Source organism: Trachinotus anak, unplaced genomic scaffold (genome assembly GCF_046630095.1).
Source record: "Trachinotus anak isolate AG129_WGS33_773 ecotype Australia unplaced genomic scaffold, CSIRO_AGI_Tana_v1 ptg000010l, whole genome shotgun sequence".
In the NCBI taxonomy this organism is placed as follows: Eukaryota; Metazoa; Chordata; class Actinopteri; order Carangiformes; family Carangidae; genus Trachinotus; species Trachinotus anak.
Window position 1 is genome coordinate 25,211,038 of NW_027273861.1, and position 25,106 is coordinate 25,236,143.

The 25,106-nt window shown below is 39.9% G+C and overlaps 1 protein-coding gene across 3 annotated transcripts in view; it reads left to right on the forward strand.

Annotated features, from left to right (window-relative positions):
- The window catches only part of atp11b (ATPase phospholipid transporting 11B), a 50,178-nt gene that overhangs the window by 16,175 nt on the left and 8,897 nt on the right, over positions 1-25,106 (forward strand). The window contains exons 8-29 of one of the 3 annotated variants that reach the window (XM_071486390.1): positions 328-375; positions 798-862; positions 1,477-1,558; positions 1,656-1,806; positions 2,939-3,136; positions 3,501-3,659; positions 4,033-4,220; positions 5,704-5,772; positions 6,072-6,145; positions 6,406-6,509; positions 7,484-7,665; positions 9,536-9,739; positions 10,236-10,389; positions 10,561-10,663; positions 10,762-10,907; positions 11,221-11,280; positions 11,806-11,933; positions 12,179-12,317; positions 13,863-13,928; positions 14,584-14,687; positions 15,573-15,738; positions 24,447-24,737. In XM_071486390.1, the coding sequence (XP_071342491.1) occupies positions 328-375; positions 798-862; positions 1,477-1,558; positions 1,656-1,806; positions 2,939-3,136; positions 3,501-3,659; positions 4,033-4,220; positions 5,704-5,772; positions 6,072-6,145; positions 6,406-6,509; positions 7,484-7,665; positions 9,536-9,739; positions 10,236-10,389; positions 10,561-10,663; positions 10,762-10,907; positions 11,221-11,280; positions 11,806-11,933; positions 12,179-12,317; positions 13,863-13,928; positions 14,584-14,687; positions 15,573-15,738; positions 24,447-24,719 (2,863 nt within the window). In that variant the 3' untranslated portion in view covers positions 24,720-24,737. Of the gene's footprint in view, positions 1-327; positions 376-797; positions 863-1,476; positions 1,559-1,655; positions 1,807-2,938; positions 3,137-3,500; positions 3,660-4,032; positions 4,221-5,703; positions 5,773-6,071; positions 6,146-6,405; positions 6,510-7,483; positions 7,666-9,535; positions 9,740-10,235; positions 10,390-10,560; positions 10,664-10,761; positions 10,908-11,220; positions 11,281-11,805; positions 11,934-12,178; positions 12,318-13,862; positions 13,929-14,583; positions 14,688-15,572; positions 15,739-17,163; positions 20,909-24,446; positions 24,738-25,106 lie in introns of those variants that run through there. The other 2 variants (XM_071486392.1, XM_071486391.1) reach the window with 2 other exon arrangements.

Genomic DNA, 25,106 nt, shown 5'->3' on the forward strand with positions numbered 1-25,106 from the left:
ATCTTGTTTTTTTTGTTAATGTTGAGACATATTCTCACTGTTCATCACAGAGCTTACTTACTCTGTGCTCTGTGCTCTGTGCTCCTGCACAGGCTGTAGCAACATCAATCCAATCCGTTTGAAGTATGTCAGAGTATAGAGGAGAAATATGATTACTGACCAGCTGCATATAAATACAGGCTTCACAGTAACCTGGTTGTTGAAGTGGTTGTAAGAGCCTTTCCAATTTTTTGATGCATTTACATCATTTCTTCAAGTAGCCTGGTTTCCTGTTTGTGTGTGAGAATGTTCAGTCCACTCAACTGAAATGCCTTTGTTGTTTTCCAGGTATGTTGGTCGGATTACGGTGACTCAGCATGGGGAGGAGATAGTCAGGTGAGATGAGATTTATCCAGCTGGTTTAGCTTATAATTATATTTGTGCAAGATGAACCAAAGACACTGAAACAGGTTTATATAACGGGGCCAAAATATTGCTAAACAAACTTCCCGGATAAGATGGGTTGGATAGAGAGGCTCTGGATTGTGTAATGGGAGGCATCTGGTTTGTATCAATAACCAAATATGATGGGACAGTAGTGGAGGGTGAAATATGAAATTATGTCTGTGTGGGATTTGTTTTTCAGACACTTTGCAGGCTTTTGAAGACCTGGATAATGTTACAAAATCTTATCTCATAAGTTATTTATTTATTATTTTATTCTTATGAGGGTCCTGCTTTGTCACGTTGGTACTACAGTCCTATAAGCACATCCATCTTATTTGTATTTATATTGTTTTTGTTTGCTTTTATGTCAGACCTCTGGGTCCAGAGAATTTGCTGTTGCGAGGGGCCAGGTTGAAAAATACCAAAGAGATTTTCGGTGAGTCAATGCCATGAGAAACAAAAGAAATGGTTCTGCAAATCCAAACCTTCACCTGAGAGGGGATCAGCTAGAGGGGAAAATTATTTCTTGCAATGGGATGTTTCCAATGAAATAATGAGCTCTTCACAAACAAGTTGCTTCTGAATCTGCTATTGAATTTCCCCTAGGGGATGAATAAATTACATCTATCTATCTATCTGTCTGTCTGTCTGTCTGTCTGTCTGTGGATATTGGAAGCTTGATAGAGAGATGACACAGGCACATCGCAGCTGTGACACCAACAAAGCCAAGCTCCATGGACATTATGATTAGGGCAGGCCACTCCTCATTATATGGCTTAGGTCTGATTATGTTATCTGAAGACTGCTCTCACAGACTAAATATTCAGATCTCTCTTTTATCTGCAGGTTTTACAGCAATGTCCCAAAGCTGCACTAGAATGTACTGTGTATGCTGTTAATTGTTAGGCATGCAGAAATAAAGCCAATGATCTACCATGGACACATTGGTGTATTATGTTCTCATGATTTTATGTACAAATTGATCAATTGTCTGTTGGACTAATGTCTCTGAAGATGACTGTAATACCCTAACCATCTGCAATGTTGCAGGTGTGGCGGTTTACACAGGGATGGAGTCCAAGATGGCCCTTAACTATAAGTGCAAGTCCCAGAAACGCTCTGCAGTGGAGAAGTAAGCACTTTCTTTTACCTCTCAGGGGAACAAGATATTGCTGTTTTCAGATATACTTAATTAAACATTCAACTTAAAATACATTTTCCGGCATCAGGTCCATGAATACCTTCCTAATCATCTACCTGGGCATCTTGCTGTTCGAGGCCATCCTCAGCACCATCCTGAAATATGCCTGGCAGGCTGAGGACAAATGGGACGAGCCTTTCTACAACCAAAAGACTGAACAAGAGAGAAACAGCAGTCCGGTTAGTCTGCTTTGTGTTAAGTGTCAGAGGAATACATTCTTATTGACTTGTTTTTTGTATGTAATGCAGGCTATTGGCCCCAGAGATAAGATGTAGTGAGATTTTAATCAACATTCCAGTTTTGTCTCTCTACTGCAACCTGCACCTTCTTCCACTTTCATCCCCTCTCCAAAAAATGTAGGAGCTTTTTCTCTTCTCTGCAGCTGTGAATTAGTAGAGTTAGTGAAGATATTAAGAGCAAAGATTTTAATCTGCACATACACACTTAAACACACAGAATCCTAGAGTGGTGCTAGGAGGGGAGTTTAATGTCTCTAGATTTTGTGACAAGACATAATAAGGAAGTGGCTGTCACTGGGCCAGCCTATCAGCCTGCCCGTCAACACTAATCAGTCAGTTGAAAACTGGCCATCCTGCTCCCTGGAGACAGAGATGAATACCAGCAACAAAATAATGGGCTGTGTTTTTTAGATGTAGTATAACAGGTGCTCCTGTTACACTCTATACCCATTACCAGTGACATTATCTCTCTACATGTCAGCCTCCTCTCTCTCTGAGGAATCACCCAGTCTTTTTAAAGTCTAAAAATTGTCTAAATGAAGCCCTAAAAATGACAATATCCAAGTCTAAAAATGGGTAACTATCAGGAAAAATAGTATTTACACTATTCTGTGACAGGTTCAGTGTTTTTCTTGCATAGCCTGTCCACTTCTAGACATCATAAATCGCCCTACTTTATTAGTATCTTATTTAGTTAATTTCTTATAATTAATTTTATTTTGTAAAGCAAGTTGGCCAGACCTCAGCTTCATGTCTAACATGTCATAAACATGGCTCTTGCACAGCTGCTGATACTCTGCCTCTCAGTCTGTCGTCCTCTCTCACTCTCCTTTCCTGTCACGTAGCGTAATTAACTCCTTTATGGGAATGGATTACACTGCCTGCTTTGATTTAGAAGGATCATTTCTGAAGCACCACCGTTCTGTGCATGGCTAAGAAGCTATTAAGTACATTTGTTTTGCAATCTTATCATTACTCCTTACAGTTCAAGACAATGCAACCTGTTTCAGTGTGGGTCCTCGTTGTATTATACTCATCCTAATGAAAATTTACTCCCTCCTGCCTCCTTTAGATCTTGCAGTTCATCTCAGACTTCTTGGCATTTCTGGTCCTATATAACTTCATCATCCCCATCTCGCTCTACGTAACCGTGGAGATGCAGAAGTTCCTGGGCTCCTTCTTCATTGGCTGGGATTTGGACCTTTACCACGAGGAAAGTGACCAGAAAGCTCAGGTCAACACCTCTGACCTCAATGAGGAGCTGGGGCAGGTATGGAAAAGGAGCAGATGCACACACACATGGCAAAGGAATACACGCACACTCACCCACTCACACAACATTTACACTAAACTTACTGATATAAATAAGTTTGTATCGTATCTTTTTATAAATTCAGAATTAGAAAGTAGAAATAAGTATTCTATTAGAAAATGAGTACTGAATTTTTCATTTAGTTATTGTATATTTGTATACAATATATTATGTTTAAAGACATTCATCATCCATATTTCAGGTGTATTTGTAATTATTCAGCACTCAAAATTTTAATCAGTAGGACAAGAGCAAACTTCTCTGCCTCCACGTCAATAACACTTAACTTACATGTGCACATTTGTGTGTCTCTGTTTTCTAGGTGGAGTATGTTTTTACGGATAAGACGGGTACACTAACGGAAAACGAGATGCAGTTCCGTGAATGTTCAATTAACGGAACCAAGTACCGGGAAGTTAACGGCAAACTGGTACCAGAGGGACTGACAGACGATTCACCAGATGGTTCTACGCCTCACCTGGTAACTCACATACATACACATTACATTCATTTTCTTTTGGCAGACACACACACATCACTGTACATGTACACTGTTCTCACTGCTGCTATCAAACAAGCACAGCAGTGGCTTTTTGCCTCAGGTGGTTGATATACTGAACAATAGATAATGTGACTAATGCACCTTTGCAACTAAGAAGTAGAACTGTTAAAAAGTGATCACAGCTCATCGCCTAAATCAAACTCCACGACAGCTAGAAGCTACACTGTGCGAATGTGGTGACTCTAAATCATCACTTAAGTTTACCATCACATACAGACACTGTATAGAATTTATCTCAATAATTTATATGGTTTCCTCCTCTCTCATCCTTCTCTGTTTTCTTTCCTTCCAGATCGGTGAGGAATTGTTATTTCTCAAGGCGGTGTCATTGTGTCACACAGTTCAGATCAGCTACGACCCGCCAGACTGCCTGAGTGGGGGAGGAGACCCATTCTCCCATGCAAACGGTTTCTCTTCCAATCACATGGAGTACTATGCCTCTTCACCAGATGAGAAAGCTTTAGTAGAGGCGGCAAAGAGGTGAGGTTACGCCAGAGCTTTTCATATGAGATTTCTCGTCTTGGGTAAATTTCTAATAGTGCAAAGGTTGAAATCTAAGTGGAACCTAAAGATACAGTAGTTGTGATGTTGATAGACGGTACCAATAAAAATGCATTGGTGTGTGCAGGTGTGTGATTGTTACAATGCAGGAAATGTGTAGGTTTCAGCCTTGACTTTATTGTCTGTGAGTGAAAATGATGAAAGAAAACAATTAGTACAAATAATTAACATTTAAGTGTGATATCTAGTTTTTTCAGCCTGTTCAGTCTTCTCCAGGTGTAAGAGAAGAGCTTTGGCTTTAGCTCCTAGTCATAATATACACACCTTTTCTTGACGACTGCACCAGTATAAATCCTGGCTGTTGACATGACATGCTGTAGTACCCTTTCTTACTGTCAGCTGCTAAGGGACATTAAAATGCCTGTGGAAGTTGGACTTCCGGCCAAATAGAAGGTGGCACTTTTTCTTACTCTTGTTCATTTTACTGTCACAGAAATATAGCACAGGCAAGAATTTAATGTCTACAGGGTCGTTAAAAACCCTAAAGCAAGTCTGTGGTGAAAGTGGCTCAAAAGGGAAAATCATTAAGAACAGATTCTGCTATACCGGTTTGAAAAATGGTGGTTAAAGATGCTGAAGCTAAAAAAAATCTCCAGTTCTACATGAAAACTAGGGAGAATTAATGATTAAGAAATGTGGCTGTGTAGCACCCATCTAATTTGTCAGACTGATGTTTTACAGAATCTTTCAGGATTCATAGTGGATGAAGTCAGTGACTATGGCCAATGTAGTTTTCAAACCATCAAATTAAATTATGTTGAGCAGTGAGGGGCTGCACCCATGACCCAGTGCTTCCATGCTCCACTGAGCCACAGACAGAGTATCTCTGTTGATTTAAACCAAAAGGCGACACAGTTGGAACCCTGACCTCGATAATCACTGGTAGATATATCACTCAGTTAATGTTTCAGTAACTTTATAAATGTAACCTCGACCTAAACTGTCAGCACTGGTCAGAATACACAAACATGTTGAGTTCGTATATCTTAGCGCTTTGTTCTGGTGTTAAAAAAAAATGATAGAGACTTGCTTGGTTTGATGCAGCGACCCAGTGGCTTAGTCATTTCACAGCAAAAAGGTCCTAGATTTTATCACCTTGTTTGGAGTCTTGGTTTCCTATTTCTTCACCTGGGTTTCATCAGGATTTCCCATGTTTTTCCCCACAGTATAAACACTTACATAAACTGAAGGCGCCAGCCCTCCTTGACCCTGAGAAAGATTAATAACTGAATGATTGAATGGCCTGAGGGGAGCACTAAAGCTAAAAGTTGCTTTTTTCTTGTCTTTTAAAGGCCCAATTACCTTCAAAACCTCTAAACTACAAATTGGATTTTTCACCTCATATTTAAAAGTTAATTCTCCAAAGAAGTCTAGCTATTAACTTCTGTCTTTTTTTCCTCAGAATCGGAGTGGCCTTTACTGGCAGCAATGGAGACACCATGGAAATCAAAACGTTTGGCAAGTCAGAGAAGTGCGTCTCACCCTGGGCACCTCTTACATCACAAATACTCAAAACTCTTTTATATGATCTCCAGCTATTGAGGGACACATAACATTTTCTGTGGTTAACCTTAGTTCAAATTTCTTAGTTATAATTTGGACTGTGGAGAAAGCAGCCAATGCTCACATTTAATGCTTGCATTTAATGTTATCCCTGTAGTATAGCAACAAAAACATGCATGCATCTAGACTGCAGCCAAAAACTGACTGTGAAGAATTGTCTTTGTCTGTCCAGTGAATCCAAAGTTAATCCTTTCTTTGCTCACTCAGGTATAAACTGCTCCATGTGCTAGAGTTTGATGCTGACCGTCGGAGGATGAGCGTCATACTACAGACTCCCTCAGGTAACACAGTGTTCTGCTGCTCTGCATTTTTGGTAAATAGTTAATGGAATGTATTTATGTGACACTTATGTAGTAAATGCAGTTTAATAATATGGTTAGAAAGAATAGATATAAACATCTTAATGTTTTGGCATTAGTAAATTTTGTATAAGAATATACAGAATTTAATTGTACTCAAATGTTTTCATGAGCCTCATTATGATTTGTATGTATAATTACTACTTTCTCTGTGCCTTCTTCTTGCTACCTTGACTTTCTAGGAGGCAAAGTGTTGTTTACCAAAGGAGCAGAGTCAGCCATCTTGCCTTTCACTACTGGTGGTGAAATAGAAAAGACGAGATTGCACGTTGATGAGTTTGCGCTGGTGAGGAGTCATTTATCTTACAAAAATCTTTGAAATGCATTTCTTGTTTCTCAAAGCTCTTCTAGCTTTTCCAGCGTATATCATAACTGCTGTTTTACGTATCCATTTGGTGAGTTGTGGTCAGCAAAAAAAATTCTGATATTCTGGTATCATATATCAGCTCATTAGATTGAACACCAGCATGGCACCCATAACAGAACACCATAATCCAGCAACTGCTCATTTTTTAAGGGTGTGGCAACAAATATGACTTTCTGTGAATGTGCAGACGAGCTAGATTCACAAGAGTTATGCTGACATGTTCCCTGCACAATGTTCTACTGTACATATCTTATTCTCTTAAATGAACTGTCCTTCATGCCATTGTGAGTCTGTGACATAGTCTCTTTAGATAGATAAAATCTACTTACCCTATTCAACACCTTGGTGAAAACCCTCAGAAAAATTCTCCCTGAACTTTATGATGAAAAATTTAAAGCTCTTGAACCACATGTTTATGATTGTGTCTGACATTTATCTGCATTGTAGTGATTATTTTTGGCTCTTTTGCTCTCTGTTCCCATTAGACTATAAATTTTTCACCACAATGTCCATTTACAGACACACACTAAAACACAGACACGCATTTCTGGCCCTACATCATATCATCAGACATCAGTACCCAGGAGTTGGTGCTCTGCACTGGGTTGATTTGTGGTCGTTTGCCCCTCAGGCTGGTTCCCTGATTTAAAGCCAAGCTTTGATAATTTGTTTTTCTGTTTCTTCTCTCTCTGCTTCCATTTGTCTTCCTTCTTCTCCTCCCCACATCCTGTTGACTTACTCACATTTACTGTTCTTCTCCACACAAACTTGTTTCTTTCATTTTACGGTTATTTTTACCTTTTATTATTTAATGTTATTATCTTTTTCTCACATGCTCTGTCCTTTTTCCTGTTTTTCTCTACCCATCACCTTCCCTCCTCCTCCCACTGTAGAAAGGTTTGCGGACCCTGGTGGTAGCATGTCGCCACTTCAGCCCAGAGGAATACATCGATGTGGACAGGCGTCTGAATAGTGCCCGCACAGCGCTGCAGCAGAGGGAAGAGAGACTGCAGGAAGCCTTCAGCTACATTGAGAGAGACCTGCAACTCCTGGGAGCAACGGGGGTGGAGGACAAGTATGGATGTTTAAGAATAAATTGGAATATATTAGTAATGCCCTTGCAAAATACTGGATCTCATCACATTCAAATACAATGGCAAAAGCTTTGCTACTTGTCAGTGCTTTCCAAACAGGCAGCAGTAGTGTAGGACAAGTTGGACAGCACTGCTGTGTATTGGCTATGCCTACTTTCTGTGCTGCCCTGTAATACGGATGTATTATTTATTTAATTTGAGGAAGAGGCTGATTCTAAACCATGAGTTTGTGACCTTTAAAAAGCTATGTGAATGTTACTTAGAATTAGGTTAGGCATTGAAGTAATACTTCCACTTTTGGAAAATGTGCTAAATATTTTCTTTTTAATTGTGAGATAGGAACATTGATGTGACTTTTATGTCTGCCTGCTAACTATGAAGCTAGAGACACGCATACATACATATGATGTGTTAGAAGTGCTTTTAGGTGGATTCCTTTTTATTCCTTTGGACAGAGCCAGGCTAAGTGTTTGGCTTCAAGTCTTTAGGCTAAGCTAATCGGCTGCTGGCTTTCACTTCATATTTTGCATACAGATGTGAGAGGGATACTGATCTTCTCATCTGACTCTTGGCAAGAAAGTAAATTATCACATTTCCCAAAATATCGAAATATTCTTAAATATTCTAAATGATACAGGTGATCATTTAAAAGCCGCTTTAACTGCCCAACATAGAGTTTGATGTAAAGTTATGAAATGTATATAGATTTTTTTATAAGCTTGTGTTGCCACTGGCAGGGAGTAAATAACATACTGTCACTGTTTCGAAAAAAACAAACAACATATGTTTCATTTCCACATGGTTAGTTTCAATAACAATTTTTTGCAATGTGGTACTAAATGAATGTTTTACTGGTTATGCTTTATGTGCATGTTCTGTAGTTAGAGGAGTCAGTTTCATGATTAGAGTTGAGAGGAGCTGTTTATAGAGACACCTACAGCTGCTTGGAGCTACAGGAGAGCTGATAACCAATCTAATAATTATTGTTCTAAATAGTTAAAATGTTAAATAAATAAATATTAAAATTTGTTTGGCAAAAAAGAAGTGGGATATTTTAAACAACAGAAAACACATTTCCAAAAAAAGACAGATAAACACAGTTGGGGGGAGAATCTCCAACAAACAAACAATGTATAGTCAGCAGGGGGATGGAGACGTCACCTCAGTGAACCTCTCTGCAAATGAATGTTGATATGTGTTTGCATCGGCTCACCATCTGCTCCTCACATAAGCCTCTCATTTCTCCCACTTTGTTATCTCTCTGCTTTCGCTCTATGTTCTCTCAACTGCTTTGTTTCTGTATCTGCAATGATTTCCTCCTTAGGCACAATCAGAGGATCTCCTCTATTATGGAAGACAACAATAATAATTTCCTTTTTTTCAAACCAATATGAGTAGAGTAAATCTGAAAGCCATTGTAATATTACGTCTTATTCATTGTCCATTAACCTCTTTAGAAATATAAACTGTGGCTAGAAATGGGATAAATATACTAAAAAAAAAAAAAAAGCAGCCATGGATGCCAATGGCGTTTAGTTTCATCTGTTCTTTTTAAAAGGATCCTTTTAAATGTAAAGAGTTACACCATACATTCACTTAGTCTTATTGAACTGTGGACACTATAGTTAACTAACAACATGACCACATTAACTCCACAGCAATAAAAAACAAAAATGCCAGTTCACTACATCACCTCACCTACAATGAGTCTAAAAAAAATTTCCTTTAGTTTCATGCCAGCCAGGGCCTGGCCTAATGTAATTATGTTTAGGAATCACTGGAAGCTCTGTACATTCAGTACATGGGACATGCACATTGTGTTTATTCTCTCTCCTCCTTGACTCCTCTCAGACTCCAAGACAAAGTCCAGGAGACCATTGAGGCTTTACGGCTGGCAGGGATCAAAGTATGGGTGCTGACAGGGGACAAACATGAAACAGCGGTCAGTGTCAGCCTGTCCTGCGGCCACTTCCACAGAACCATGAACATCCTGGAGCTCTTGCAGCAGCGCTCTGACAATGAGTGTGCTGAGCAGCTCCGCAGGCTGGCCAGGAGGTGAGTCTCTCATTCTCATTTTGACATATATAGTATATGCACAGTGTATTTTAAAATGCATCTTGTAGCCTTGTATTCTGATAACACTGGAGCTCTTTAAATATTAGATGGTAAGTCAGGATTTATTTGGATACCAGTTATTTAATTAATCTCTTGTTGTTAGTTTGTTGTCAGGCTGAAACAGGCTTGACCTTAACTTGTTCAAATACTGTACATTTTTAGAGAGCAAAATAAGTATCTGCAAGGAAATTAGGAAGTAGGCTGGCTGAAAATGCTGTAGTTGATTTGATTGAGTAGATTAATTCAATGCTATAAAGATATCTATGAAGAAGAAAAATGTAAACAAAACATCTATGTAACAGGATAATGTACTGAGTGAATAGCCTAACAGTCTAATAGGGCATTAGGGAGTAGTTGAAAGCACTGTAGCTCTCTGTGCTCTGTCCTTCTCTTTTATCCTGTTCTTTTCTGACTTTTTCTCTCTGTTTTTTCCCAGGATAAAGGAGGACCACGTCATACAGCATGGGTTAGTCGTGGATGGAGCCAGTCTGTCTTTAGCGTTGAGGGAACATGAGAAGCTCTTCATGGAAGTGTGTAAAAACTGCTCAGCTGTGCTGTGCTGCCGCATGGCCCCACTGCAGAAGGCTAAGGTACCAGTGCTTTGCCTTTCCAATAAATCACTCTTAAAGTTTCAAAAGAATCACATTAATTTCTGACATGAGCTAAAGCACAGACCTGCACAGACCTGTCATTGTGTTGATGTTATCAAAGCCCTTTTTCCTGCCCTGTGTTTGATATCAGTATTACTGTGTTCTCTCCAGGTGGTTCGTCTTCTAAAAACTTCTCCAGAGAAACCCATCACCTTAGCTATTGGGGATGGAGCCAATGATGTCAGCATGATACAGGAAGCCCATGTGGGCATAGGTAAATATTCAACACACACACACACAGGGCATAGCCAAACTCCACCGTTTTGGTTTCCTGTAGTTTAATCGCTAACGTGTGTTTGTGTGTGTCTCCAGGTATCATGGGGAAGGAGGGTCGTCAGGCCGTGAGAAACAGTGACTATGCAATTGCCAGGTTTAAGTTCCTGGCTAAACTACTGCTGGTCCACGGTCACTTCTACTACATTCGAATAGCTACCCTTGTACAGTACTTTTTCTACAAGGTAAGACATGGCCGTGGTGACAGAGTTTTGAATTCTTAATTTCTTGATTCGAACACATTCCTAGTGTGAGAATAAGATTCTCTGAGCTCAAAAGAGGTTTTCAGTGATACATTATGTTCTATGTTCTGTTATTCAAATCTCCCTTTCACACCAACCTCTTGATAGCAGTAGATCCAGGTGCTGTTCATCGAAGGAGCACATTGTAATTTACAGAAATGGGCTTTTACCTCAGCTGTTAACAAGACAAGTGTTCAGTCATGTCTCCTTCCACTGCAGTGTTTTTAACCATTCTCTCCTTCACTGTCTTTTCTAGAATGTGTGTTTTATCACGCCCCAGTTTTTATACCAGTTCTTCTGTTTGTTTTCACAACAAGTAAGTCTCTTTTTCTTGTCTACATTTTTTTGTCATTGTTGTTTTGACCTGGTTTTGACAGTCCTTCATGTGGGCTGCTTTACAGCATTGCTTCATTAAGAGCATTCTTGGGATAAGTCTGTTTGATATCCAGATTGATTTCCATTTTTAATTTGATACAATTTATAAGATTTAAAAGGCTCAACAGGAAGGAACGTCATTTTGAATTGCTGTCACATTCAAATGGGATTGGCAGTGAATGTGTTACTAAAGCTTTGGTCTGTTAAGGTTATTACTTTGCTCCTGGGCAAGGATGATATCAGTCCTAAGAAATTATTTTAAGATATTAAGACTGTATACAGTGTGGAGATGCAGAGGGAGGCTATTCCACACAGAAAATGTTTCCACCCTTCTGTTTTTCTCTTGTATATCTAACTCTTGTCATCCTCCCTGCCTGTTATTTTGAAGTTAGGTAAGATGAGCTGGGAATATCAGTTTTAGCTAATACATTTGTGTTGAGTGAAATACTGTCTCTGTCCATTCCAGACTCTGTACGACAGTGTTTATCTGACACTGTACAACATCTGCTTCACCTCGCTGCCCATCCTGGTGTACAGTCTGTTTGAACAGCTGGTTCATCCGCACGTACTGCAGAATAAACCTGGCCTGTACAGGTAAGGCCAATGTTTGTTTATTTGTGATAAGCTGCTTTTGTTAGTGAGTTAGTTTGGTTAGTTCATATATTTAAAAAGAGTGTGTCTAACTTCAAGAAGAAGAAGTAACTTTATTTTGTTTAATAATATATGTACCATCTACCTGCACAATTTTCCAGCTGCTTTTTTAGCAAAAATGGCATGAAAATTAGCCTTGATACAGTTTATTCTCTAAAGGAAGGTTATCAAATGTTTGCATCCTACAGGGACATCAGCAAGAACTCTCTGCTGTCTTTTCGGACATTCCTGTACTGGACTCTGCTGGGCTTCTGTCACGCCTTTGTCTTCTTCTTTGGATCGTACATACTGATGGGAGAAGACACCACACTTATGGGCAATGGACAGGTGTGTGTTCAACTATGTGTGTGGGATGTATTGTATGTTTTTACTCTACAGTAGAATCCCTGCTGAGAGGACTTCCCCAAACCATCTTAGGAAAGTGTTACTTCGGGGCATAAATGTTTGGCAGTAAACAAATGCAGGACAACTGTTTGTGTGTGTGCATGTTATGATGAATTATTGTTATTGATTGGACTGGTTGCCTGCTGGTATTTCTGCAGTCATGTCTTCCCTGGATCTGGCTCTTCTCGCTCTCATTCTGTCTCTTTGTTTAACAGCCTTTTATATAGCCTGGTTGTCTCTATAACAGTTTGAGTATGTTTTTCATTCACTGGTTAATAAGTAAGTTCTATATCTATATCATATCTGCTGTCTCTGGTTCTTCACAAATTCAGTTTCCTTCTCTTTCCTATCCTGCTGCATATCTTTCTTTCAGTCTGTCTTAAGTTTTGTATTTCAGAAAACACTCTCTCCTATTGCTCTCTTCGCTCTGATTTTTCCTCTATCTTTTGTTGATTACTCTTTTTTCCTTCTGCCTTCACGCTGTGCATGTCTTCAGATCTTGCGAGCTAACAGGCAGCTGGTAAGAGTCTGCTCCACAGATGAATGCATGTCTCCTTTGGGGGTTAATGAGGGGACTATCAGGACGGTTCCTCATGTTTTTGTGGTTTAAAAGGTGGTGATGGTTCAAGGAGGCTGCAGCTGAAGATAGCACATGTAAATAGATAAAGAAAAGCGGTGCACAGAGCAAAAAGACTTGGTTTTGTTTTTTAATTGTGAGATGAATAAACTAGAACTTGGAAAAAAAATTCCTTTTAAGACCCAGAATTGTTGTCTGCTCCCCTGAGTGTCTCTGTGTGGAGGCATCATATGACTCTCACCATTAGTTTTCAGTGCTCAGACTCCAGCAGGGTCTTGAATTGGCTGGCAACAAAACAATACTCCCCACAGTTCTCAAACTCTAAGTAGAGTGATTCTCATAACAAGCAGTGGAGCTGCGAGTGGCAGTCTCACAGTTGGAGGGCAAGGCCTCATTATAGGCAATGTAATATGGCACAACTTGTTAACTTGGGCTGGTGTTTTTTAGAGGTTGTCTCTTCACTCCACATCTCTAAACTAAAGTATGTTCACCTTGTCCTGCCTGTCCTAATAGTTTTGAACATAATCAGTAAATATCAAATATCATGTTTTTTGTTCTCATTATTCATTGTAGTGAAATTCCAGCAAAATGTCGCAGATCTTTCTGTTTGAATTGCTTGTATCCTAGTACTAATGGTACAGTGATACTGATAATACTGAGTCAAAAAGGCAGAGGTAACATTATGTTTATCAGCTCACTCTTGACTACAGGAAGAAGAAATTGTAAGATATTAAAGTGGCACATAAGCTGTGATACCATATGTTACAATATATTACCTTATCATTACATTGTGATTAATTGGGTCCATGTATGTAAACATAGGCAGTATTTCCCTGTGTTGTAGTCTTCTTTGTTGTTGCATTTTAACAGTGTTGACTGTTTAACAAAGTTTTTTTGTATTTGTCTTGTAGATGTTTGGAAACTGGACGTTTGGAACGCTGGTCTTCACTGTCATGGTCATCACTGTCACATTAAAGGTAAGTTACACCTGATCTTGTGGTTTCACAACAAGGTAGCCTGTTAATTTATGAATTTTGTTATCTACTATTTCATGACTTCAAAATAATCTTTGTTATTGGAATTTACAGACATTATTACCGTTACTACTGACTTCATTCAATACTTACTATGAGTGTTGGGAGTGTTTAGTTTTTATTCTCTAGTGTCAGAAGTTTCCAGCAAACTGAGCACAGAAAAGCAGAGACCCAAACTAGTCAAAGCAAATTTGTAGCAAACTAAAGACCAAGGTAAAAAGGCAAATGAGTACTGGGCTGTGATGCTTGTGTTCTTCTGTGTTTTTAAGTTGTTTTCCTCCTGATGGTCAGAAATAAAAATGTAGCTTTAGGATTGGTTAGTGTGTGCATTAACTGAAAGCTGGGTAACATGTTGAGGTCCTTAGGGACACTCTTTTCCAACAGCCCCAGTAAAAATATAGTATGTTGTGAAGTATAAGGATGATGTCAGTGGCCAATAATAGGAGATTATTTATCACAGGTTGGGGTCAAGGTCTCTCTTACAGCACTGAGGCAGAAAGCTGTAGTTTATTGATGCCCTACCTGCCCCTGTCTCAGTGTTTTACACCTATATTTTATTCCCCCTCCCCCTCCTGTGTGTCTGTGTGTGTAATTACAGCTTGCTTTAGAAACTCATTTCTGGACGTGGATGAACCATTTTGTGACATGGGGTTCGATCGCCTTCTACTTCATCTTCTCTCTCTTCTATGGAGGCATCATCTGGTAAGAACAGCTTCTTATATGTTTTGCTGATGTACAAAACACTTCTTTAAAACATCATATTAACATGCTGCAAGTTAAATATGAACAGTACATAATCTAGCCTTGGTCTGCCAAGTGTCTTTAAGCTGATATTTTGCCTGCAGTTAGTATCATATGACTTTATTTGCCTACATAGTGAGACAACAGACAATTTGTCTCTGCACCTAAAGGCAGCACAGGACTCTCCCTTTGAGTGAATATCATGTTTTTTCAACAGTCTTTTGTTAAAGACATTGCTCCTCTTTTAAGCTATCACTTAATTAGTAGCATGTTTAAGTCACAACTCATATCATCAATATGTTGTGCAATTTGCAAACTTGCTTTTGAAAGCGTTCGCTGTGATTTATCTGCAGTGAGATAGGTCTGCACAATGTGCACTTACTCTGCTATTAGTCCAGAGATGAGGCTGATGTGCACCAGATTTATCAGCCTTGTCACTTGGTAGATAAATCACTGAGGCTTTCTTAGAAAACTGTGATTATCTGAGAGTGTGTTGGATTGATCAGATCAATCTTAACCACTTTACCCAGTCCAGTCAACTCACAGACTGGTGGGAGCCAGCCTGACAGAATTGGACCATAACTGAAATTTGTGACCAGACATCACCACAGGTCCTTTAATTCTGTGCTTTCTGGGAATAACAAAATCATTCAGGGACACAGCTCCAACTGCAAATACGACTTGAATTTACAGTGAAGACTTGCTGCCCACCTCTATTGTTGTTTTGAAAAGTTGTAGTTGTAGCACAGTTCTGATACTAACTTGGCTAAAATGTTACTGTCACTTTCAGACAAACCAACTTATCGGTGTTATATGTAACCAATGTTTGCTTCTTTCTCCCTCCAGGCCATTCCTCCACACCCAGGACATGTACTTCGTATTCGTGCAGCTGTTATCCAGTGGTTCGGCCTGGTTCGCCATCATCATCATTGTCATAACTTGCCTCTTTCCTGATGTGGTGAAGAAGGTCTTCTACAGACATGTCCAGCCCACCAGCACACAGAAGAGTCAGGTAACATAGAGATGAGAGGGAGGAAGTAAGAGTGTGTGATCAGAATAAGGCAACCGTTCCAGCCATTCTTCTGAAGTGGATTATTCTTTAGTACAGGTTGTAATTTAAATTGGCTGCAAGAGACTTGTCCAGCATTTACTGTCTACTTGCCAGAGGTTTCAATGCTTTTCATATGTCCTACACTCTGCTGGACTGACTCCAAGGTGCACTGTAGTCACTTGTGGTCCCAGCAGTTCTCAGATCACTGTTTTAGTTTTCTGTATTATCCTGTGTTTTTTCTGGGTATTCACTCTGCTGTCACTACTCTGGGAATAGCAGATGTTTTTTTCTGTTCTTTCCTTTCTTATCTCTGTTCTCAGTAACAACTTTGGGAATATTGGATGTTTGAGTAGCATCAACTCACAGACTGAAATCTGCATTATTTTAGCTAACTGTGGCTTTGTGACTACAGAAGGAGGAGGATTAGAGAACGGTATGATATCACTTTCTACGAAACAAAAAGTCATAAAGAAATCAATCATTAGGCAAATGTAGAATCAAAAATTTTGTCTGCAGCAACTTTGTTAACTTTTTAAATTTAAATTAAAAGGATGAGCTGAACACTAGCTAATGTAAGTACCAGTATTTGTAATGCTAAACAGCTATTTCTATGGGTTTGGGTCTTCTATAAGGTCTGCATGCCGAGGCTCGAAAGTAAAACTCATTAAGTAATGAAATGGCTGAGGGAAGGCCAAGTTAAACTGTCTTCTGTGTGCCGTGTTAGATTTAATACTTTTTCCTACTTGTATTACAAAAATGGAAATTATATTTCCTGTACAGAGACAAGAGCCTGGAGGGAGAAAATAAACTAAAATGTCAAAGTAACTCAGATTCTGGATGGGGAAAGAAAATGTTCCATGTGTCGCATTGTTTAAATTGTTCATTATTTTCTCAGCGTCTCTGATCATAAGTAACTCACTTCTTTTCACAAACAGCATGGTGTTAAATAACAACGCATGACTCCCCTCTGATCGAGTATGCACAGCCACATGCGCACATAGACAAACACACAGTGTGCATGGTCACCTTTGAACACAGCCACACTGTTATTGTGCGGATTTGTCCAGCTGGAGACAGTTTATGTTTCAGCTTCTTTCCTCTTGTTTCTCAGGGAAAAAAAGAGCTGCTGTGTGTGTTTGTTGTTTCTGCCCTAACCTTTGTCCAGTTTTGTCTTTGTGTGTGTGTGTGTGTGTGTGTGTGTGTGTGTGTGTGTGTGTGTGTGTGTGTGTTTGTGTGTTTGTTTGTGTGTTTGTTTGTGATTCTGAGAGTGGGTCATTATGAATGGTGTGTTTGAATGCGTGTGTGTGTATGAGAGCTTGATCTCTAACCTCTCTGTGTCTGTGTGTGTTCTTCCTCCTGTCATCTCTGTGTACGTTCCTGGTGTAGATGTACTCCAACCGTGTGGCAATAGGTGATGACTTCATCGCTCTGCAGCCTCTGTCCAGAGCCAAGAGCCAGCTGGGCAAAATTAGGTAGAGGAGATGAGACTTATTCAGCCCTGGTCTTCAAATTCTTCTAAAAATCAATTCAAATAAAACAAGTATCCCTGGAGTGCTTTCTTCAAGAGCAATCTGTCTATATTATTAGATTTTGGCAGGAGATCTGTATATTTTTGTGAATAGTCATGAATATTGGCTTGTCCTTTTCCCCTGCATAGAGGATGCTATCCCTAAATTCAGTATCTCTTCCATTAGTTATATATGTGAATATGTGTTTTAGGGCTGCAACTAACAGTTATTACAACAACAATTATCATTTAATATCTTTTTTATAAAATGTAAGAAAATGGAAAAAGTATAAGACGAGCATCAAATCCTGACATCACCAAGTTTTATCGCATACCTTTCTCACATTAATGGTACTAAACCAAACCAACAACTATATTGGATGTCCGTCAACACTTTATTGGTGTTCTTCCCCATGTTCTTCTTATTCAAATTTTAGATGTGACATTAACTTTGTTTGGTCAATAATTTACTGGTTTTTGTGTCAGACAACATACAGGTAGTATTCTTAAAAAGACTTTGGCTTTCTTGAAGGTTTACCTGTAGTAAACTGATGCAGAGGTTAAGATGCTTGTCAAAATAAGGTTTAAAATCTAATTTGCAGCATAACATGAACAACGCCTAAAAAACAGAAATATTGCTTTATGGACAAAGCACTCCTGTTTATAATCATTCATATTACACTTAAATGTTCTTTCTCCCAGGTCTGGACTTGATTTAGTTCTGCTTAGGCCAGTTTCTAACACTAGCAATGCACTTCCTGCCGTGATGTGTGCTGCTAGTGTTGGAGCTCGGCTTTTTGTTTCATGTCTGTGACTGCATGCTCTGGACAAGCCAATCAGCATTCTCCGTGATTGGGGGTTAAACATTTTTTTGGGCCTTTTGGAGTCAGAGACGAAGCAGAAGAATGTGACATAAAGCATTTCAGCTGCTGCATGTGTTGTATTTGAATGAAAGGCTGACCACCACTCCTGCCTGCTATAGCATGGTACTGTCATTACTCCCCCACTGCATGAACAAAGAGATGAATGAATGATTAAGTGAATTAATGTCATATTGCCTGGGAATCCTCCTTTTTGATTGCTCCCCTCTCACTCATTATGCTGTGATAGCAATGTTGTTATGCAGGGACCCTATTTGGTGTCTTGAGTCATAATTTAAGAAGCACAGTTCTGACTGTGATGTCCTGCATCAGCATTAGTCCCAAATCAGGGCACGTGGTCAGACCTGCCTCCTGACCATCAGTCAGTGGTCCTGTCATACAACCACAGTCTGGCATGCCAAGCTCATGTATTAGTGATATATCAATCAGTCGCATGGTGCAGCCCATCAAACCACCCCTTTTATCTATAGCATGATCTGTCCTCTTGACGTATGCCCAGCAGAATGCCCTCAGACTGGTTTCACCACTTGAGAACACCCTGCTCACTTCAGAGCTGCATGGTTTCAGCAGACTCACAGAACAAGACTGATGAACCCACTACAGCTGCATGACAGACTCTTGGAGTGGCCTGGGCTGCCTCGTACAGCGGCATGATGCTGTCCCTTTAGAAGCATGACAGACAGCTGTGTTATTGTTTGAGACTGATGACTTGAAGATCTTGAGCTGTCATAGCAGATATCACTATAAACAGCCTGCAAGGGAAATACAAACAATAGTGTGAGCTCTCTTTGGTGAAGGGAAAAGACCAAAAGCCAAAAATAAATCCATGGTCTTGGTCAGCCTCTGAACATAAACAAATGATACATGTTTAACATGTGTAATTTTGCTTATGTTGAACTTTCCAAGATCATGTGAGTAAACTTTGTGCAATAAATAGGGTTAGTGTTCTTTTATTGTATTTTAGCTTAACTTAAAAGCTAATTTTACTGCATGCATATCTTTATCTTAACAGTTACATAGCAAGATAGTTTGTCTGAAGCACTCATTGGGAAATTTTACTACCATATTTATAAAAATAATAGGATATGTTTACTGTTTGTAATGGTTTACATTACACTTAGTTGCCAGTTTATGCACCAAGCAAAAACCAATGCAGTATTGCTCACTGATATAAATGGCATGGACAAAATTTCAGAAACACCTCAGTGTATCAAAATGACTTAAGTTGAATCAACAAGTTTCTGAAACGGCTCCATCAATAACTAAACAGTATGACATTTGTGAAGGTGGGAGTTATTGCAGGGTTGTTATATTACTTGGCAAGGTGTCTCTAATAAACTCGAAACTAAGTGTATATTTTCAAGATAATAATAATAATATAAATGCAGGTCCCATCCCATGAATTCTTTGAGCAGAAACAAACTGTAAACTTGTAGATCATAGAGGTCTTGTGCATTATGGTAAGAGACGGCAAAAAGCACATTATGCAAAAGAGATCCTATTTCACCAGGGAGAATAATTTGTTTTTTGAATTAGTAGAACTACATAAGATGTTCTTACTGGGTTCAAAGAGGTGTGTTCATGTTAATGTGCTGTATAATGTAATTTATTCAGTTCTGTAGAAGGGATTCCAGTATCTGTCAGTCCTTTTGTCATAATTAGATTAGAGTGAGTTAATCATCAAGAACCCAGCAGGCTCTACTGGCTTTCCTGTTGTTTGCCTACCCAGTAGCTCTGATTGATTCAGCAGCAGGTTTATTGGTTTGGATGCTGAAAGATTTGCTCTTATCTGCACTCGAAGGATCTTTTTCCCTCGAGACATTTGGTATGCCTGCAGCTTCTTTCTGCTCATTTGCTTTTCAATTTTAAAGCTATTTCTGAGCTTACTGGCATTCTTGCCAATGTTCAATTGTCTCTGCTTTTGTGAGAAATTACTGCCCTCCCCCAGTGACCGTCAAATTTTCTGACTGACCTCTTCTCAAGCAGTGATTTATGATTATCTCCTAGTCCCAATTAAAATGAGGTTCAGGTCTGCAGCAGGGGAACAAGACTCAGGCTGCACATTGGTCTCATGACAAAAAGCAGGAATCAGCTGCTTTCTTTCAGCTCTGTTGCTTTGTTGAATAGTATTGGTGAGGTCACTGGTGAACGGCATTTCAGCGTATAGGAGCTCACTGTAGAGTTAGGGTCGGAAATTTCATCAATTAACTGCCTCCCTACAGTGCAGCCTGGACTGACATTGACCACTTGCTTCCTAACTGAATTAATCTGCGGGTTGGTAAATAAGCAGCACTGAAAAAACATATCCACCTTAATTTTGGTTGTTTAGTCTTGTGTTGAGTCTTGAAATCACATGTGTCATCAAGAAAATGTAAGATAAGGCCAGTAGAGGATCTTTATCAAATGAAAATTAACTCGGAATAAGCAAACTTCAAATCAAGTACCCTCTCTAGAACCAAGGCCTTGTTTTAGCACATGCACCAGCTTTCAGAATATTTACTAAAGTAAGACCAAGGAATTATCTGAACCCAAATCCAAATCGTTTACTTGATTCATCAAAGGTTTAAAGATTGAATATGAGACTAAAGTGGATATTTTTTGCAGTGTGGTTGGTGAGTTAACAGGCTGGCTTGACTGGTTATGTTGCTTTGTCAATGTCTGACCTACCAACAGTCTACCTGGTTGACTGATGGTTGAGCTGTTTGACTGGCCAGCAGGGCTCACTGTAAGCATCTTGTGTCCTTCAGATGGAAGAGGGTGAGGGTTCAGTCGGCCCAGAATATGACCCTGTTAAAGCCCAGCGGAGCCCAGGGGAGGACAATTGGCACCTGCTAGCTGCTTATCCTCCCCCTGCTACTCCCGGCCAAGACCCCTGCTCCCCTAGGTAGTACCATACATGTACTTCACTCCCATCGTCCCCCTTGTACTGTCGCTGCCTTGGCGTTGTGGCCTCACCTGAGGACCAACCAACCCTCTGCACCCCCTAACAGCTGCAGTCAACCAACCCTTATGCTTGGTTAAAACAACCTGCACCTTGGTCATTCTTCCATGGCTGTATGTCACAACCGCCCCTACACTGCCCTTTTATTTCATATATAAGAATACTACTCCTGTATTTGTCTCTGTCGGTCTTACTTCCCACTTGTATGAATGACGCAACCGTTACCCACAGTCATGATCGACTCCATCCAACCTTACCCTTGCATGAATAACCTTGTCCTTCTCTATCCAGAAACGACTGACCCCATCCTCCCTACCCAGCCATGATCGTCCCCATCCTTTCCCTGTCCTGGTATAAATTCAGCCCTCACTGTTATTTGTCAGATCTGGGTTTAGAGCTTACAGAGAGAGAGAGAGAGAGAGAATGCTGTTGGCATGCTGAGTTCTTTGTCTTTGCTGTGTTTTTGTTCAGCCATCTATTCCCATCATATTTAGTGATGTCACTCCATATTCACGGCTGAATGATGTTTCGTTTTCAGCTTGTAACTATTTGATGTCTCGAATTTCAAGTATAATTTTAAGTATGATTTGTAACTTTTTTTCTATGAATTCTTTTCTCCTTTTTCTCTATAATATAAGACTTTTTCATTTTATTTTCTCTGCATACAGAGCTTGCTTTCTCAGTGCCATATATCATACTGGAAACCAAAGAGTATTACATTTTGTTATGCTGTCACTAAAATGATTTTACCAGAGATACTCTGCAGTTGTGTGAACCAACATCATGTTTTAAAATAAAACAACAATGAATTGTAGCTGAACTCTGTAGCTGCTACAGTAAATCAGCCAGGGGTGATGTCACCCATGTAGCTTTTACAGAGGCCTTGGTCAGTTTATGACAAAACCTCAGTTCTGGCATGGTTTCTCAGAAAACCTCAGCTTGCTAGAGAACTATTAATCACATGCTTTGGCCTGGTTTTGCTCTGGGCATCATGTTGCTGCTACTTCTCTACATCTGTAAAAGTAATGGCACCAAAGAGTTCCTCAGAAGCTGCAGTGGTTAGTGGCTAGTTCAGTCGATACTTCTCTCTTGTTCATCTCTGTCATAAACACTGAGGAACAACTTTTATTTTAACTGGACTGCCAGTAAAAACCTGCTGTATCTGAACTCCGCCTACCACTGCCTCTGTGGTGACTGATCACTGCTTCAGTGGTTAATGTAATAGTTTGTTGGTTAGACCAAGATAAATCACTCATCTTGGGGCTAATGAAAAACCAACAGTGTTTATCACCCATGTGTTCATACCAACATAAAAACACCAAGGACACTCCACCAACAAATAAACAGTAGTCTAGGAAACATTACCATCTGTGGTTACAGCTGTGTCTTGTCTTTTGTTACCGTTTTTTTCTGTGCTTCGGACTGAATGTGTGTTTGGACTAATCACATTCTACAACCTCGTCTTTTCTCTTTGCAACAGCAGGGTTTAAGAGGTGTTTTTTGTGTTGCAGTAAAAAGAAAGAAATTGCATTTCTTTTTTCAATTAGAATGAAACAGTATGTTCTGATCGAGGGACAGCAAAACCATGCATTTTTTTGTCCACGGACACATTACCCTGCCAGCATAATCCATATTCAGTTTTGTCCTGTCTGTGTTTTCCTGTTGCCGGCCAAGAAGCAGAAGTTTGGTTTGATGCCAACAGTCTCTCCAATTTCTACTGCAGAGAAAAGGCAACATTACAAGCCAAAACCATGTGTGGAATACATGGGTCACACATTCAGCCACAAAATAGGACCATTATGGGTCAGATCAGAGGAGAAAACATCTAATGATAAAAATTTCTGATGTGCTGATTCTAGACCATAAAGAAGCATCTTAGAGTTTATTTAGCTGTCCGTATGCTGAAATAAACTGGAGCTTTTAAAAGTTAACATACTACTTTTAGTTGCACAGAAATATATGGGGAATTATACAGTATGTTGCTGTACCTTAAGAGTTAAATTTAGGATCTTAAGAAACAAAAAATGTAATTCCTAATAGCAAAAAGTACAATTTGAAGCTGATTTATGGACTTAAAAGAACCAGATGGGTCACTATATATACTCTGAGGTTAATCTATAATTCTGTTGTCTTGTAGAAAAGGAGGGTTCAGGATGCAAACTACATGAGCGTAACCTCACACTCCCTCTCCCTCTTCTCTCTTTGTCTCTCTGCTCTTCACTTTCTCCTTTCCCTCACACTCTCTCTCGGGTGCTGACTCAGATGAACAGAGCCACCTGATACCACAGGTTTCTAGGCAGCAACTTCATTCAGCCTTGACTACCAATGCCAGTCTTATTATTGAAGCAGTGAGAGTTTTCTTTTTAACGTAGTACAGACAATATTCTGTATCAGTTTTTACAAACATGAGGAAAACGATCTGGATAGATGATGACAGCACTGAATTGTTTCTTTGATACATATTTATATGATCACTCTCGAGCCAGTACAAAGCAGAAGTAGGCTGAATGTCCCCGTCTTTGCTTGGACTTCCTGAAATCTGAGAATACTACATATTTTATTCAATATAATCCCAACACATGGAGTTCTACAGTTGCAACATAAAACCTAATCTAATATCATTTTGAGGCCAAGGAAGTAGAGGAAAAAAGAGCTTGGCTTGTGTTACTGCCTGAGAAGCTGATCGAGTGGCCTTGGATCACAGTTAGTTTATGCTACAGGATGTGGATTGGACTCTGAGTGATCCATCATAGATATTACAGTCTGTGGTTTGGAGGAATTGCAACAGAGAGACAGGACATCTTGCATTGAAGCAGCACTGACATTATAATACTGCGCAGGTTCGTCCCAGCCCATGGCAGCAAAATAAATGCCCAATGTTTATAGCATTATATGAGTAGAGTGGGAATTGTATATTTGTGTCAGCAGCTCTTGTTTGCTGAGATGTCTTACAGAAAAAATCTCCTCAGGCATTACAGGAAGTTTTTTGTTATTTCTTTGTTTACTGGTTTTATGATTTATGTATTTATTTGCAACATTTCAGCCCTTTTTGTAGCATGTTTGAAATGTGTTCCCTGTACATCATTGTTCTTGTGACAGCATGCAATATGTCATCCTCCAGTCGCACTTATCATCTTGTCAGAACGTGACAGTCAAAATATGTTGAGTTAGTATTAATTTCTTCTCTTTTCTTCTCTTTGTCCACTCACTTCTCCCTTTGCTTCTTGTGAATTTGTCCTCTGTCCTCTTTCTATTTTCCCAACCTATGCCACTCTCTGACTTTTCACATCACCCTTTCTTGCTCTTTTTCTGCCCTTCCACCCTCTTCACCTTCCTCCAGTCTCTATCAGCCCTCCAGGCGCAGGCCCTCAGCTGTGTGGAGTCCCTGTGCTGCTACCAACATGGGCATAGCGGCTGTTCCCGCCTGGCCCGCTTCCTGGAGCAAATGACCGGGCAGTGCCAGGCCAGTGCCAACCACTGCCACTCGTCCGGCTGCAGCAACAGGTGGGGAGGACGACGACGACAACAAACAATGATTATGAATCCTGACGAATCGTCTCCGCCTCTCGGTTTCAAAAATTTGGGCTGCAGTCCTGACTGCTATAGCCCATAATGTGGCTACAACTCTACTGTAAGTCTTTCTTGTTCCGATTCATAATAGGTAGAGCGTATAGCCGTGGGGAAGCCGGGTTTCCGTCGGTGATAGAGACTGGTTTAAGGGTGTGGCTTTGGGAAAGCAGCTGAAGGAAGAGTTAGAGGCTGAAGATGTGTGGATCGAGCCGTCATGGACTGCACCATGAGTTTCTTATTTACATCAAAGTCCATGTTTGGAGAGTCTGGACGTTTTGATTAACCCGACAGAAAGATGTGCTTAACCTCATATCCACAGTAGTGTACTATCAGTATATCAGTACACCTTGTAACCAAAACCATAGCAACCAATGACTGAATAGATTGTTATGGCCATGCCTTCTACACAGCATGCAGATGTGGATGTTTG